Source organism: Microtus oregoni, unplaced genomic scaffold (assembly GCF_018167655.1).
Source record: "Microtus oregoni isolate MIOR12 unplaced genomic scaffold, Mior012 000002F_ref0000024, whole genome shotgun sequence".
Lineage (NCBI taxonomy): Eukaryota > Metazoa > Chordata > Mammalia > Rodentia > Cricetidae > Microtus > Microtus oregoni.
The window spans coordinates 13,993,068-14,008,630 of NW_024543061.1; the positions used below are offsets into that span (position 1 = coordinate 13,993,068).

The window sequence follows — 15,563 nt, forward strand, 5'->3', positions numbered from 1 at the left end:
TACTGCTGAACTACACCTTCAGCCTATGGTCTCCAAGAATATAGATATTCGATCATTTCCCCTAAATATTTCTAAAACTCCACATTGTCTGTCTCATTAACCGTGCAGCCCCCAAACAGCACCTCCTTCTCCGAGCAGGAGCGCTCACCTGTCCATCTCGTAGTTTGTTCTCGGTCCCAACAGAGCAAGATCTCTCGTTCATGCCTCAAGATCACTGGTTCAGACGAGCCTGTCCTCAGGCTCTGGAAAGGGCTTGACTCGATGGTCTGAGCTCCAAAGCTCCCAGGAGCGCCACAGGCCCACGTGCTCTACCTCTGCCTTCCTTCTTGGCGGCCATGCAGGCTACAAGTAAGCAAACAGTCCCTTTGTGCCATCACCAAGGTGCAGGAGGTTTCTGTGCGTCCTGAACGGAGCCCTGGGGACTCTGAAGCTTCAGTCTGGAAAACAGCGGTGGGGCGGGGCTGGGAAAAGAAGAAAAAACTGGCCTCATCATCCAGTTATGCATCCACTCAAGAGGAAAAGACTTAAAATCTTCTATCAACTGTGAATCTAGTCTAAATACACAGGATGTTTAGCCAGATGACTACTGCTTACTGCCCACAATGCAGGACTGGATGGGACATACAGGGGCCTGGAGGGGGTTGGGGATGGACTATGACTGTCTAGTTGGCAGTGGCACTGACCTAATTAGTGGGGTCTGTTTCTGTCCATGATCTCACTGAGACCTAGCTGGCTTATGGGGGTGAGGCTGACTGGTGGTTGCACTTTACTGAGGAGCTCTGGCTCTGTTCAGGTGATAGACCCAGGAGGAGCTCTGGGGCTTATGAATCTAGGCCTGTTCCCCAGAGGGACAGAAAAACTCAAAATACCAGATGATATCGTAACCTTGCTAAGTCAAAATGACCAAATTTGTTTGTGTGTAGTTTTGGTGCTGGTGATCAAATCCAGGTCTTCATGCATGCCAAGCTACCACTGAACTACATCTTCAGCTCAACTTACATGTGCACACACAAGCACAAGTTCCTAATAACCCCAGGTGCTGTTACAACCCAGGGTCTGTTCAGCTTAGTTTTTCAGACAGAATCGCTCATTTGCCTGGAATCCAACAAGCAGGCTGGGCTGGCCAGCCAGTGAGCTTCAGAGATCTGTCTGTCTCCACAGTCCTAACGCTGGGATTACAATAATGTGTTACCACACTACCACACCCAATTTTTAGAAATTATTATTTGTATTCATGCAGGTGTGTCTGTCTATCATGTATGCACAGATCCATAGGGTATTGGATCAGCTGGAGATGGAGCTACAGATGCCTGTCAGCTGCCGTGCAGGTGCTGAGAGCTCAATCCTGGTCCTCTGCAAGGGCAACAAATGTTCTTAGCTGATGAGCATCTCTCTCTCTCCTCTCTCTCTCTCTCTCTCTCTCTCTCTCTGTATCTCTATCTCTATCTCTCTCTCTCTCTCTCTCTGACGTAGGGATGTGGACATACAAACAGGATGTGGAGATGCAGTTCAGTCTGGCCTCAGACTTGCTATGTAGCTGAGGCTTGCTTCTGCTCCTCAAGGCTGGGAAAACGCTGTGGAAAGCTGAGAACTCTCGCCCTGCTCTATGCCTTTCATCTCATATTGTCCAGGACTAGGGCAGGACAAAGATCACATCACAATCATGAGGGACTAGACATCATGGACGCCTATCACACCAGATGATTGTGTCAAACTGAGACAGTCTTCTCGTGGACAAGAGTTCCCAACACCTTAGTGGCAGGGATTGATGTGTGGGGGTCAACAGAAAAACATGAGACCTGGGACATAGATCAGAGGAAAAGCAATTGCTCATCATGTGTAAGATCCTGGGTTCAATTCCCAACAATGGAAAAAAATATGTAGATCAGGGATCACAATCAATATGGTAGTGTTGCCCCTGGAGGCAGAGTCAGGAGAATCACTCTAAGTATGAGGACCACCTCATCTAAATAGAGCTCCAGTCTACATAGCAAGACTTTGTCTCAGTAAAAAACAAAATAAGGGCAGGTGAAATGGCTTAGTGGGTAGAGGTGCTTGCCAGCAAGACTGACGACCTGAGTTCAATCCCCAGAGGGACCCATATGGTAGAAGGAAAGAAACAAGTTGTCTTCTGACTCCACACAGGCACCATGACAAACTCAGTTACACTTGCCCCTCCCCCCCCGCCCCAGTAAATACAATTTTAAAAAGCATAACAAGAAGAGGCTAGGAAGACGGCTCAGTGGGTAAGAGAGCTTGCTTCAGGAGTAGAGACCTGAGTTTGGCTTCCTAGCAGTATGGGGATGAAGATGTAATGACTACCGGTTGATGGGCCTAGCTCCCGGTTCTGTCAGAGACCCAGCTTCAAAGGCACAAGGCACAGAGAGATAGAACAGGCCAACTGGCAGTCCTCCTCGAGCCTCTCTGTTTCCATATGGCAGGCATGCGCACACCCACACCAAGGAGTCAGGTGGAAAGGCCGGATTTGTACCATAGCGGCAGGACATTAGATTCTACCCTTAATACCAAGGGAAGAAAAACGGGGCTGGAGGGTTCTCACACAACCGACAGTCATACTTCACAGGCTCGGAGGACTAAGGCAGGAGACAGGCATCTCCACAGAGTCAGCTCTCGACTGGAGGAATCTTATCTACCTTCCTCAAAGTCTGGCTGCCAGTAACAAACTGGGATCATTGACAGCTTTTGGGCTGTGATCTAGGAAGGATGTGGTAGTCCCTGACCTGCAGCATCCCCCGGAACTAGCTTTCTCTCCCTGGAACCTCAGCATACACCTCTCTTTTCCTTTCCTCCCATCTTGGCCTGGATGGCAGCACAGGATCACACACACACACACCCCGGCTAACCTGGCAGGGGCACAGGGAGGTTTGCTGGGCAGGCTCAGGAAGGTTTTCCTCTCACTGTGTGGGAAACAAACCAAGCATCACAGAGGCATGCCCTGCTTTCAGTGGTCGACTGGAGCGCTGCTGGGGCCTGTGAAAGGGACAAAATCCTCAGTTATGAAGTCCCCCCCCCCCCCCCCCATGGCTGGTGTTTGAGGAAATGGGCTTCCTATAAAAACAGTCTCAAATCAAGTACTTATCTCGGACCTACTTTTCTCAAAGGGCAACGTTAAGAGGGTAGGATAGCTACACTGTCCTCTGGAGCTAACTTAAAGAGGTCATTTAGAAGCTGGTTTATCCTTAAATACAAATGCATACAGGGGCATGATGATCCCTGATGGTCTTTCTTGACGCTTGTTCCTAGGTGGTTTGGTACTTAGAGGCCCCTTCCAGAGTAGTTGTGATTAGGGGATCCAGCTAGGTGCAACTTCAAGGACCAGTCCCGTCCCCATAGCCCCCACCCCCACCCCACCTCGCAATGAGTGACAGATTCAGAAGAGCGCTTGTGCAGTTCTCAACAGGGCTCTCATTTCAAGAACTCCAAAGAGCAGAGGTTGTGTGGGTGTTTACCTGGGGGCTTCATCCCGGATCCAGGCATAAGACCCCTCCCCAGGGAAGGTCAAGACCACTTCCATAGGCTATTTAAACTGCCCCTCTGAGAATGAACAAGTGGTTTCCGGGTTTCCCGTGGTCTCCCCTTGCTCTCTTTTCCTCTCTCTGCTTTTCCGGGGCCATCCGGGAGCATCGCGTTAAACTTGGCAATCTTTTTTTCTCTCTCACTGGTCTGAATGGAATTATTTGCGTCAGCAGAGAGGCTCATCTAAGAAATATTCCTAACAGTGGGGACTCGGGGACAGAAACTTTCTCACTGACAGTAAGGGAAAGTAGAGAAAAGCAACGAGTTGCTTCCGAGGTTTCAGCGAATCCATCACAGAACTGGCACTAGAAACCAGGTCTTCTCTGCCCACCAGCGGGATCGCCCTCAGACCTGCAACCTTCAGCCTTGTGTGGCCCAGCGGTGACCATTTCCATCCCACATTGTCTCCCTCAACCCCATCTTCCTCACCCTATCCCTGGCTCACCGGACGAGTTCCAAACGTTCCAGTAAGGGTCACCTCATCACCTGTGGGGCCTCATCACACAGGCTCTAAGCGGCTCCTGGCCCGTGATAGAACTACATTTCCCAGCAGGCAATGGAAATCGCGTTGTACAAAGAGCGAGGATGGACAATCTTGATCAGCTTTGCGCTAGCATTGGTCAAAGTTCCTTGGACGTAGTTTGTTTGGGGTTTCTCTTGTGATAAACTAGCGGGGCGGAGCTTCGGGCATAAAAACAGAGCTCAGCTAGAGAAGTCGCCTTATTCCAAGCTCAGGCTGCAAGATGTGGCTCACCGTGCTACTGCTGGCCTTGCTTCTGCTGGCGGGTCTCCGCAGGGTTTACTTGGGTCTCTTCAGCGGAAACTCCCCGAACCCCTTCGCCGAGGACGTCAAGCGGCCACCTGAACCCCTGGTGACCGACAAGGAGGCTAGGAAGAAGGTTCTTAAACAAGGTCAGCTGGAGGGACTGTGGGTTCCAGGACTGCTCTCAGGTCTTCTCATGCAGGGCAAGGACCTATCTGCCCATTAGAAAAGAGCTGGGAATACTCACTTGCACACGGAACCTCCACGTCTTAGTATTCTTTGCTCCTGAAGTTTTGGGTGTGGGCACTATCCTTGGCACACCAAGATATTGGCATAACTTAGTCCCAGCACTTCCAGTTGGAATCTCTTCAGATAACAGCTGACAGAGTAAGAGACCTTTCACCTACTTGGTTCTAGAGCCAACTTTTTCCTATGCTAATGTGCAAACTCGTGTTATGGGAAGCAGCACAGAAAATTTTCCCAACAAGTGGTTTGACAGGCAGAGTGTAGTCCCAGTTCATAGGATTGAAGTTTGATTATAAATTTGGAAGTTTCACTACTGCTTTTGGATAAGAACACTACTCCCCATCAACCCGACATCTGTGAAACATGACTAGAGTTGCTTGCTCCCAAGGTTTTTGGTCTCACTTTTGGCTTGGAGCTGGCTTCAAACTCACCATGAAGCCCAGGCTCATACTCGGAGCAGCCCTTCTGCTTTTGCCTACAGGATGATGGGATTTGAGGCAGGTATGAGCATGCCCGGTCTTCGAGATTCTAAAGAAGTGTTGCAGCCGGGCATAGTGGTGCAAACTCGCAATTCCAGCCTGGACTGAACAGTAAGACCCTGTCAAAACAAACACCAAATAACCAAAACACAGAAAAATCTAAAACCTTCAAAAAACAAACAAAGATCTCTTGTTTGACCTCCAGGGGACTCTTGCTTGTAAACTTTAGCCTAGGCTACCTCAATTCACTACTTCCTGGGGACTGACCATGTATTCCTAATCTTTGAGTGTCTACTTCCTGAGGTGTACGAATCCAGGTATTTTATTATTGTTATTATTTGTGGAGTAGGAGAGGGGCAAAGATCTCATACTTGTAGCCTAGGCTATCTTAGAACTTGCTATATGGGCCAACTGTACCTTAAATTCACACTGATTCTACTGCCATAAGAAAGAGATTACAGATGGTGGGATTACAGATGTGAGCAACCAGGGCCTGAGCGGCAATAATTATTTTTTTGAGTCAGTGTCTGTCTCTGTAGTCCTGTCTATACTGGAACTTTATATATAAAACAGGCTGGCACTAAACTCACTGACAGTCTTCTTCCTCTACCTCCTGATTGCCAGAACTGAAGCTGTGCGCCCCTGCATCTGCCCTGGGCAGAGATTTTTAATGAACAGATGTCTGGACCTAGTGGCACATTCCTGTAACCCCATGTAGGGAGGAAAGGCAGGTGGATCTCTACACAGAAAGTTCAGGCCCTTTAGGGCTACACAGTGAAACCCTGTCTCCAGAAAACCCACATCAATGAATCCCGGAAAGGAAAGAACAAAAGGGGAAATGAAGGAAGAGAGCAGGAGAAACAACAAACTCAGGTCTTGTGTTGGAAGAGCTTTCTAGCTTGGTTCTGTCAGGTGACAGCCACACCAGTGGTCTGTGTGAGGTTGGTGCTGTGACTCTCAGAGTAACAGCTCTGAGCAGCCCTGCCTGCCCCAGCTCCATTGGCATTATTAGACCTTGCCTCTTCCAAAAAAGTCAAGTTCCCAGAGCCCCCAGCACAGGCTCCTCCCTCCCCGAGTTCTTCTCTTTCCGTGTTCGCATTCACAGAAATGTCTGCACTTAGATAGCACAATGCCTGTGCTCTTGCCCTCTTTCTGGTAGTCAGCTGCTTCCTACTTTCTTTGAAAGGTATGAAAATGCCAGATACATAGGAGGGGTTAAGACCCATCTCATCACTGATTAATCTGACTGCCTTGATTGAGTATTCTCTGGAAAAATGTTTCGAGCCATTTTGATCAAGAGTTCTCTGCTAAAGTGCCCTAGACAGGGGTTGGTCTCACTTTCTGTCCCATTTTAACACTGGGTCTAATGAGCCCAGGCTGTCCTGCAGGTCATCTGTATACCTGAGGATGACCTTGAACTCCTAACCCACCTTCCAAGTGCTGCAATCCCAGTAGTGCACCAGCATGCCCAGTTTGCCTTAGAGGGTTCTCACATAGTATAAGCTAGATACCTCCCCTCTGGCTTCTCTGACTTCTCTGCCTCCCTGTTCTTGTCTGAGAAGCCTGCCCTCTGTCTCCTCCCTTCCCCAGTATTCTCAGCCAGCCGAGTACCAGAGAAGCTGGATGCCGTGGTGATTGGCAGTGGCATTGGGGGGCTGGCCTCAGCTGCGATTCTGGCTAAAGCTGGCAAAAGAGTCCTTGTCCTGGAACAACATACCAAGGCAGGGGGCTGCTGTCATACCTTCAGAGAAAATGGTCTTGAATTTGACACTGGTAAGGCTTGTGCGGAAAAGGGTTGGGAACATGGATCTGTCTTTGGAAGGCTAGGAACTGGTTCTATGGCATGATATTGTGTATGCACAATGGGATAATTTGGAGTTTTGTATGTAACTTGTATGTTTTGAAGTCCCAGCTTCTTTCTGGGCATCTCCATTTCTGTCTGGCTTGGCAAGAATTGGGTGATATATGTTCTGGTAGATTTCTGTAGAACAGGTGGGCAGCCATCTCTGGGCATGAACTTGGCCAGGCAGGCAACCTCTTCCTTACTTGGCACATTTCCAGGGACCAATTTTATTCTCTCTGTACCTCATTTTGTTTCCCAACAGGAATCCATTATGTTGGACGCATGCGGGAAGGCAACATTGGCCGTTTTATCTTGGACCAGATCACTGAAGGGCAGCTGGACTGGGCTCCCATGGCCTCTCCTCATGACCTGATGATACTAGAAGGTCCCAGTGGCCGAAAGGAGTTCCCCATGTACAGTGGGAGGAAACAGTACATCCAGGGCCTTAAGGAGAAGTTCCCCAAGGAAGAAGCTGTCATTGACAAGTACATGGAGCTAGTTAAGGTAGCATGAACCCCAATCAGCATCCACAGTTCATTCCCAACAACACTGACTGCTTCATTGCTGAAGGACCTGGTTGGGAGGAACTGAGGTAGGGAGGCAGGAAGGAAGGACTGGTCATGTCTGTCCTGAATGCAGTGTACACTTGTGTATGTCTGTGCCCTGCCTGGCTCTTCAGCTGCTGCCCTCACGCTGGCCTCTAGATGGCACCCCTGGGGAGTCAGGCTTTGAGGAAGTCAGATGTCCTCTGAGAGGAGCCAGACTCTTGGTTGGTTTTTGATTTTTGAGATAGAGTCCCACAGTGTAGCGCTGGCTGGCCTGGAACTCACAGAGATCCACTGCCTCTGCTGGGTGTATGCCATCACACCTGGCTTCTGGACCGGGATATTTGGAAGGAATTTGAGGGCAGGAGATATGGCTCATGCTTCGCACATACAAACCTCTAAATAAGTTCCTGAACACTTCATAAACTGAGCAGAGGGTAATCCAAGCACTCAGGAGGTACGAGCAGGGGGATTAGGTGTTCACAGGGATATATCGGACTCTATATATATAATAAAAAAACTACAGTTTTTTTGAGCTGGAGAAGGAAGGGCAATGATAGACTCATAGTGGTAAGAAAGAGAAAAATCCAGGGCCATGTTGTTGTTGTTGTCGTTGTAGTTTTTTGTTGTATGTGTTGTGATGAGGAAGACAGTCTTGCTATTCAGTCCTGACTCGTGTGTCAGTGTATGGCTCTGGTTGCCCTTGAACTCATAGCAATTCTCCAGCTTTAGCATCTCAACTGATGGGATCACAAGCCTGAGCGATAATGCCTGTTCAGCTTACATTTTTTTAAGTTCAAAAATTCAGACATGAGTAAGCATTGCTGGGTCTGCAGTCAGTGCCGGGGGTGAGAGAGGTGTCAGCCTACAGGGGCTCCAGAGACTCACCCTACCCTTTCTTCCACAGGTGGTGGCCCGTGGAGCCTCTCATGCCATCCTACTGAAGTTCATCCCGTTGCCCTTGACTCAGCTCCTCAACAAGTTCGGGCTGCTGACTCGTTTCTCTCCCTTCTGCCGAGCATCTACCCAGAGCCTGGCTGAGGTCCTGCAGCAGCTCGGGGCTTCCCCTGAGCTCCAGGCCGTTCTCAGCTACATCTTCCCCACTTACGGTGGGTGCTATTGGCCCAGGCTCTTCTCAGCTGCTCTCCCAACTTTTGGTTTTTCTTCCCCATCTGCCTAGCTGAAAAGCAAGAATGGACCAGGCCTGATAAAATTTGTTGATAAGGGCTGAGAAGTCTGTCCCCTGCTGGACACTGGTAGAAATTCTTTTTTTATAAACTCAAGATTCATTTCTCTTTTTTCCCCTTTATCTTTTCTTCTTCTCTCCTTTTTCTTTTCATTCCTTTTTGGAGGCAGGGTCTTCCAGGCAAGCTTTGAATTCTTGTCGTCAAGGGTGCCCTTCAATCCTGATCCTTCTGCCTCCCATCCCAGTGCTAGGATTAGAGCTCTGTGCCTCTCCGCCTGGGCTCGTGGTGCTGGAGAGCACACCCAGGCCTTCCTGCATGCTAGGAAAGCACCCTGCTAATTGAGCTACATCCCCAGTGCATTTTCTCCTCCACATCGCTCACCCCTGAGACAGGTTCTGACTTTGTTCAGGCTGGTCTGGAACTCTCTGTAGGCTAGTCTGGCTTTGATTCGGTGATCTTTCCATTTCAGCTTTGAGGTTGAGACCGTCACACTGCTCAAGGGCAAGTTTTCTCTTTAGCCATCAGTGTCAGTGACTTCCTTGGTGTCTGCAGGATAGTGTTTTCAGGGAGTGTATTTATATCCCACTAAGCTCAAAAGGAACATGGGATCCTGGGATGGACTCACATGACCCTTTCACAAGAAGCCCTGTTTCTTCCAGAATGGTGTCAAGTGATCACTTTTGCCTGCTTATCTTCTCTTTCCTTTAATTCTGTAGGCACAACCCCCAGCCAAACCACCTTTTCAATGCATGCTCTGCTGGTTGACCACTACATACAAGGAGCGTATTACCCCCGAGGAGGATCCAGTGAGATTGCCTTCCATACCATCCCATTGATTCAGCGTGCCGGGGGCGCTGTCCTCACCAGGGCCACCGTGAAGGGTGTGCTGCTGGACTCTGCTGGGAGAGCCTGTGGTAAGAGACCTGCACTGAACTGTGGGGTCACTGGGCTGGGGTGAAAGGGACCTGATGTGTCTTTATAGTTGAACCAGCCTGTATATTCAGGGTAAGATCTTTGGGTCTGCGTTGGTGAGACAGCTCAGTGGATAAATATTCCAGCCACTACACCTGATGAGCTCAGTTTGATTCCCACAGCCGACATATTGGAAGGAGAGAACTGACCCTGTAAGTTGTCCTCTGAGCTCCACATGTGGGCTGCAGCACCCTGACAACCACACAGAACAAAGGAAAAAATGCAGATGTTACAACAGGTCAGGATAGTTATAAGAGTTTTCTGGGAATGGCCAGAGATGATGTTGGACACAGAGGCTATAGTGGACCTCAGAAACTCTTGTGATTCATAAAGCTGAGTGATAGGAGCACTGTGGACGTAGAACTTGGCAGCAGTGAAGCAGGCTTGGAACTCCAGAGAACCAGTGTTCTTGGGATGCGAGCACTTGGCTAAAGATAAGCAAGTTGGTCTGGGTGGGTGAGAACTAGAGACGAAAAACACAGAAGCTTTTGAGGTATGGGCTGAGTGTGATTGCCTGGGGCCTCCTTTACTCAGAGGAAATTCTAGGTTTGAGAAATGAGGGTATACCCTAGAAGACATCTGGATAGGGTGGCTGTACACAGAACTAAATTTTTTTTTTTTTTTTGGTTTTTCGAGACAGGGTTTCTCTGTGGTTTTGGAGCCTGTCCTGGAACTAGCTCTTGTAGACCAGGCTGGTCTCGAACTCACAGAGATCCGCCTGCCTCTGCCTCCCAAGTGTTGGGATTAAAGGGTGCGCCACCACCGCCCGGCCAGAACTAAAATTTTAAGGTAGAGTTTCAAGTTATCCAGGTTAGCCTAAATTTGCTAGATACCTGAGGGTCTTCTTTGAACTCCTGGTTGTCCTGCTTCTACCTCTTAAATGCTAGGTTACAGGCATATGTTACCATGCCATGGCTACAGCTACAGCTCTGAGAGAAATGTATTTCATGCTTTCCTTGATTTTCTTTTATGGAAGTTTGGGGTGCAGTGAACCTAGGAGCTCACACACGCCAGACATGTACTGTAGCACCAAGTGATATCCCAGCCATTAAGTGAGTTATTTTTTGATTGGCACAGAGGCTGTGCTTTAATCTGCTGCTGTTTTACCCAGAAAACTTTGGCTTCAAAGTTACTGGTCCACTTCTCTGGCAGCAGGCCAGCTACTCAGGCCACCCCTATTTAGGAATTCCATTCCCGCGGGCACTGGCAATGTCATTGCTGACAAAGAAGCTTTTAATTAAATCTCTATTGTTCTACTTTCAATGAGACTGTGGAGTCAAAGGCCAGGGTGAAAACGTGCTAGCTCAGAGAGGCTGAGTAGCAGCTCACTGACCTTCTCTCTGCTGGCCTCTCCAAAAGAGAACGTCCTTCCGCTTAGCCAAAACAAAATAACCCATGCTACACTAAGTCCCTCCCTTCTCCTCTCCATGGGCCTATCATCTTATAGACACCTATGACTCTGTGATTTCTTTCTCTCAACTAGCTGCTAACTCAACCTCTCTGAGCCAACATTGATTTTATTTAATTAGTGCAAAAGAAAATTTGGGATGCACAGTGTGATCAAATTTTCCACACCACTTAACAGAGATATGGAGAAGGGTATAGGCCTTGTGTTCTTCAGGAGCTCACAGAAGCTCAGCCATATTCTTGTGTCTACAGGTGTCAGTGTCGAGAAGGGACACGAGCTGGTGAACATCTACTGCCCCGTCGTCATCTCCAATGCAGGAGTGTTCAATACCTACCAGCACTTAGTGCCAGAGAGTGTCCGCTGTCTGCCAGGTAAAAGGCTGGTCCTCTGAACTGGCATTCTACTGTGGAGCTTATAACCCAGCCTGGGTGATGCTCGTCCTCTTGTGGGCACCCCTCTGGCTGTCGATCTCCCCTCTGCTACCAGCACCATCACATTTACATTTGGGGAACCCAGGACCGCACAGGTGAAGGGCACTTCACAGAGGCAATGGCGGAGCTGCTCTCAGGACCATGTTATTATGTCTGTTGTCAATGTGTAGGCTGTGGATGTCAGGCTGAGAATCCAAAGCCTGGACATTTGCCTTCCCCTGCCTGATAAACTGGGACTCTAATAGAAAAGGACTCTCGAAGGGCAGAAGAGGGATGGGGGTGAAAGTCAGCTGATTAGTGTGCTTGCCTAGCAGGCATCAAGGCCCGGATTTGATCCTCACTAACAGGCAAGAAAGCTGTGGGGGATTTGACAGTAAACCTGCACTGGGTAGGTGGAGGCAGGAAGATGAAATATTCACGGTCAACCTTGGCTATGTGAGACCTTGCCTCAACAACAACAAGGACCACTCACATGTCTCAGAGGGTTAAAAAAAAAATGTACTTTTGTTTCTAAGTCTGGTAATCTGAGTTAGATCCCCAAGAAGAAGAAGACAACCAATTTGTCTTCTGACTCCTCCCCGCACATCCGGACACACTTGTCTGTGTGCACCTACAGTTTCTTAGGGGGATGACTGAGACAGTCTGATCATCCAGAGGTGCTGTGAATTAGCAGTGTAGGAACCGGCACCTATGACCAATGGTGCATGGAGCAGAGCTGGTAGAGGAGGAAAGAATCTGAGGCTGATTGACATAGCCAGGAAGAGCAGGTCCCTGCCAGGATTTTGTAGGAAGAGCTGTAAAAATGGCTTTGTCTTTGTGGATGCTGGCAGCTGAGCAGCAAGCTGCAAGTCTGAAAGGGAGTATCCTGAGGCTGTCCTGGCAGGAGGAGCTGTCTGGTCACAGCTCCTGCAATGCAGTGCTCACTGGCTCCCTCTACAGATGTGAAGAAGCAGCTGGCGATGATAAGGCCTGGCATGAGCATGCTCTCAGTTTTCATCTGCCTGAGAGGAACCAAGGAGGACCTGAAGCTTCAGTCCACCAACTACTATGTTTATTTTGACACGGACATGGATAAAGCGTAAGATGGGAGGGGTGGGAAGACTGATGGCTCGGGGCCTCAACCCTCAGGACCATGCTTCCACCCTTGACATGGTTCTAAGAGTCGCAGGAGGATATATGTTGAGGGAGCAGGTGCATGGTCCCCAGTGTACTTCCAGAAAGGATTTTTTATACCAAAGCTGTGTCTGTTTCACCCTGTGGGAAGTTTCTGGAAGTGAACCATCTTCTGGGTGCTGCTGGTGGCTTCAGAGGAAAATGGCCTAGAGATTGGCAGTCACACCCACCTCATTTACAGGATGGAACGCTATGTCTCTATGCCCAAGGAAAAGGCTCCAGAACACATTCCCCTTCTTTTCATTGCCTTCCCATCAACCAAGGATCCAACCTGGGAGGACCGATTTCCAGGTAGGGCTCTAGGTCCAGGGGAGTGGGTGTGGGTCAAGGTGGAGCAATGCAGCAGGAACGTGGCCTTATACCTGCAGATCGATCCTCAATGACGGTGCTGGTACCCACGGCCTTCGAGTGGTTTGAGGAGTGGCAGGAGGAGCCACAGGGCAAGCGGGGTGCTGACTATGAGACCCTCAAAAACACTTTTGTGGAAGCCTCTATGTCCGTGGTCATGAAACTTTTCCCACAGCTGGAGGGCAAGGTAGGGGCGGACATTCACAATGCTGGAGATGATGACATACGTCTTCTTGACTGTCTTTTCCTGGGTTCAGGGGTGGAACCCGAGGTAACAGAGTCGCGAGGAAGGGTAAGGCTCTTGCAAATTCCCTCGTTCACCTTTGCTATGCCCTTTTGCCTCCTCAGGTGGACAGTGTGAATGGGGGATCCCCACTGACCAACCAGTACTATCTGGCTGCTCCTCGAGGTGCTCCCTATGGGGCCGACCATGACCTGGCTCGTCTGCATCCTCATGCTATGGCTTCCCTAAGAGCCCAAACCCCCATCCCCAACCTCTACCTGACAGGTACATTCCTTCACTTTACCAAGAATCTGGGCTTCCCTGACACAATCTTTTGTTCCCATCCTCAGACCTTGCTTTCCCCTTTGGCTCCCATACCAGGAACTGGGCTACCTTGGGTAACTACAGTCCTGGGGTCTCTCTGAAGCTGTCTCTCTTTTGGTGGCCCTGAAATGGAGGCATGAACACAAGAACCGTTGCTTGCCCATCCTCATGTGGGTAGACATTCATGGACCACTGATTTTGTTTTCTAGGCCAAGATATCTTCACGTGTGGGCTGGTAGGAGCCCTACAAGGGGCCTTGCTGTGCAGCAGTGCCATCCTGAAGAGGAACTTGTACTCAGATCTGCAGGCTCTTGGCTCAAAAGTCCAGGCACAACAGAAGAAGAAGATGAAGTAGCCCATTCAGAGCTAAGCCAGAGAACGGCACCTCCCCAACTTCTTTCTCATGGTGTCCTTCTGCTGTACTTCCTTGTGCATATATTCAAAAGCGCTTTGTTTCTGAATCCTGCTGCAAATCGAGTTCTCCTCTGTACCCTGCTAAGGCCTAGTGTGGGCTGCACAGCCCTGATGTCTCAAGATGAAGAATGTTCCCATGCCTTCCCCACACCCAGCACTGAGCAAGCGTCAAACACTCAGAACCCCTGAGGGTGTTGGCTATTGGAGTAGGTTGGTCCAGTTCTGTCCTGAAGCTTTTTGCTCTACCCACTCTAGTATTGTGCTGCTCCCCTCTGTAAAGGGAAGGATGACCAGCATGGGTTCGGGGTGACAACTCTCAAAGTGAGAGCCAAGGGGCTCTCGGCCTTAAGCTTTGTCCTCTGACAGAAGCAGCCTGAAGGAGCATTCCAATCAGAGACGGACCAAGAGATACCACTGCACCTGCAAAATGTCCCTTACACCAGCCCGCTGAGATCTTGACTACAAAATGGCCAGCCTGGCAGGGAGGGGACGAGAGTGGAGACGTTGGGCCTGAATACAGGAAGCCCAATGATCACCGAGCCTAGCGATGACATTTGTAGTTTCTGACACATATTAAAAGTTGTGTATTGTTTTCCAAAATGCTTGGAATCCAAATTCCTTCAGATTCTGTAATATTTGAATACATACGAGATAACTTGGGGAATGGGCTCCCAGACTAAACGTCAAATTCATTTGTATATGAAATACATGGATGAGGCACAACATCTTATGTAATATTTTTAAACTTGTGAGCATTGTATCATCTCTCATGTGAGTTCCTACTATTACAAAGCTGCTTTGGGCTCTAGAGTAGGGATTCTCCATCTCTATGAATCGGTGGGGAAGATGGTGAAAGTTTAAAACTTTTCACTCAGGCTTAACAGTCGCCAATTTTAGTTCATTTAAGCATGCTATTAACACATGCAGTGTTCCAGTGCGTTGATATCTGATGTTCATTTTGCTTTCTGTTCAAGAACGACATGAAACTCCACTGAGATGCACTAGCAGCTCAGCAAAATAAACTGGAAAATACTTATTATACCACAATAAACTTTTTAAAAAAATCAAGATAAGTCACTACAGTTAAGTTACAAAAAGGTGAAAATACAAAACATGGCTAAGAGTGGCAATCTACTCAATGGGTAAAGAAAACAAGGAAAATAATTACAATATTCAGTCATTTACTTAACATGGTAGTCTGAGTTAAATTCCTATCACAGTGAGAGGAGGCTTCCTTCATAGGTGTTCGCTCTGTTCTGCAAGCTCAGGAGTTTCTCAAACCCGTGTTTTCTCAGCCAAAATCCTTAGAGCCACAGCTGAGCAGGAATTAAATGAACTGAGAGTCACCATGATGGATTTGGATTAAACCTCAACATCTCTGCTGGTTTCCTTGTTTTTTTGAGAGAGGCTCTCACTGTATACTCTGGCTCCCTGGAACTTGCTATTCCAGATCAGGCTGGTCTCAAACTCTGAGATCCTCCTGCCTCTGCCTCCTGAATGCTGGGTTTAAAGGCTTCCTTCACCACACCTTACTCTACAGCATTCTTAAGGAAATGCCAAGCTGAACCTTCCTAGCAAGACTTAAGAGAAAACTGAATCAGAGCGGGGGGGGGGGAGGGGGGGGGGGGGGACGGGGGGGGGGGGGACGGGGACGGCAAACCCTTCCTCCT

The 15,563-nt window shown here is 48.9% G+C and overlaps 2 protein-coding genes across 4 annotated transcripts in view; one reads left to right on the forward strand and one right to left on the reverse strand.

Annotated features, from left to right (window-relative positions):
• Positions 1–4,085, reverse strand: part of Elmod3 (ELMO domain containing 3) — a 54,524-nt gene extending 50,439 nt beyond the window's left edge. The window contains exons 1-3 of one of the 3 annotated variants that reach the window (XM_041632818.1): positions 3,983–4,085; positions 2,865–2,991; positions 149–461 (exon numbers count right to left, since the gene is read on the reverse strand). In XM_041632818.1, coding sequence (XP_041488752.1) covers positions 149–202 — 54 coding nt within the window. In that variant the 5' untranslated portion in view covers positions 203–461; positions 2,865–2,991; positions 3,983–4,085. Of the gene's footprint in view, positions 1–148; positions 462–2,864; positions 2,992–3,966 lie in introns of all 3 variants that reach the window. The other 2 variants (XM_041632828.1, XM_041632837.1) reach the window with 2 other exon arrangements.
• A 109-nt stretch (positions 4,086–4,194) lies between these two features.
• Positions 4,195–14,628, forward strand: Retsat (retinol saturase). The gene is made up of 12 exons (XM_041678534.1): positions 4,195–4,449; positions 6,616–6,798; positions 7,131–7,372; positions 8,321–8,522; positions 9,317–9,514; positions 11,232–11,351; positions 12,351–12,489; positions 12,766–12,875; positions 12,953–13,119; positions 13,281–13,440; positions 13,689–13,830; positions 14,260–14,628. The coding sequence occupies exons 1-12, from the start codon at positions 4,281–4,283 to the stop codon at positions 14,342–14,344; spliced, it is 1,917 nt and encodes a 638-aa protein (XP_041534468.1). The 5' UTR covers positions 4,195–4,280; the 3' UTR covers positions 14,345–14,628.
• The last annotated feature ends 935 nt before the right edge of the window (positions 14,629–15,563 follow it).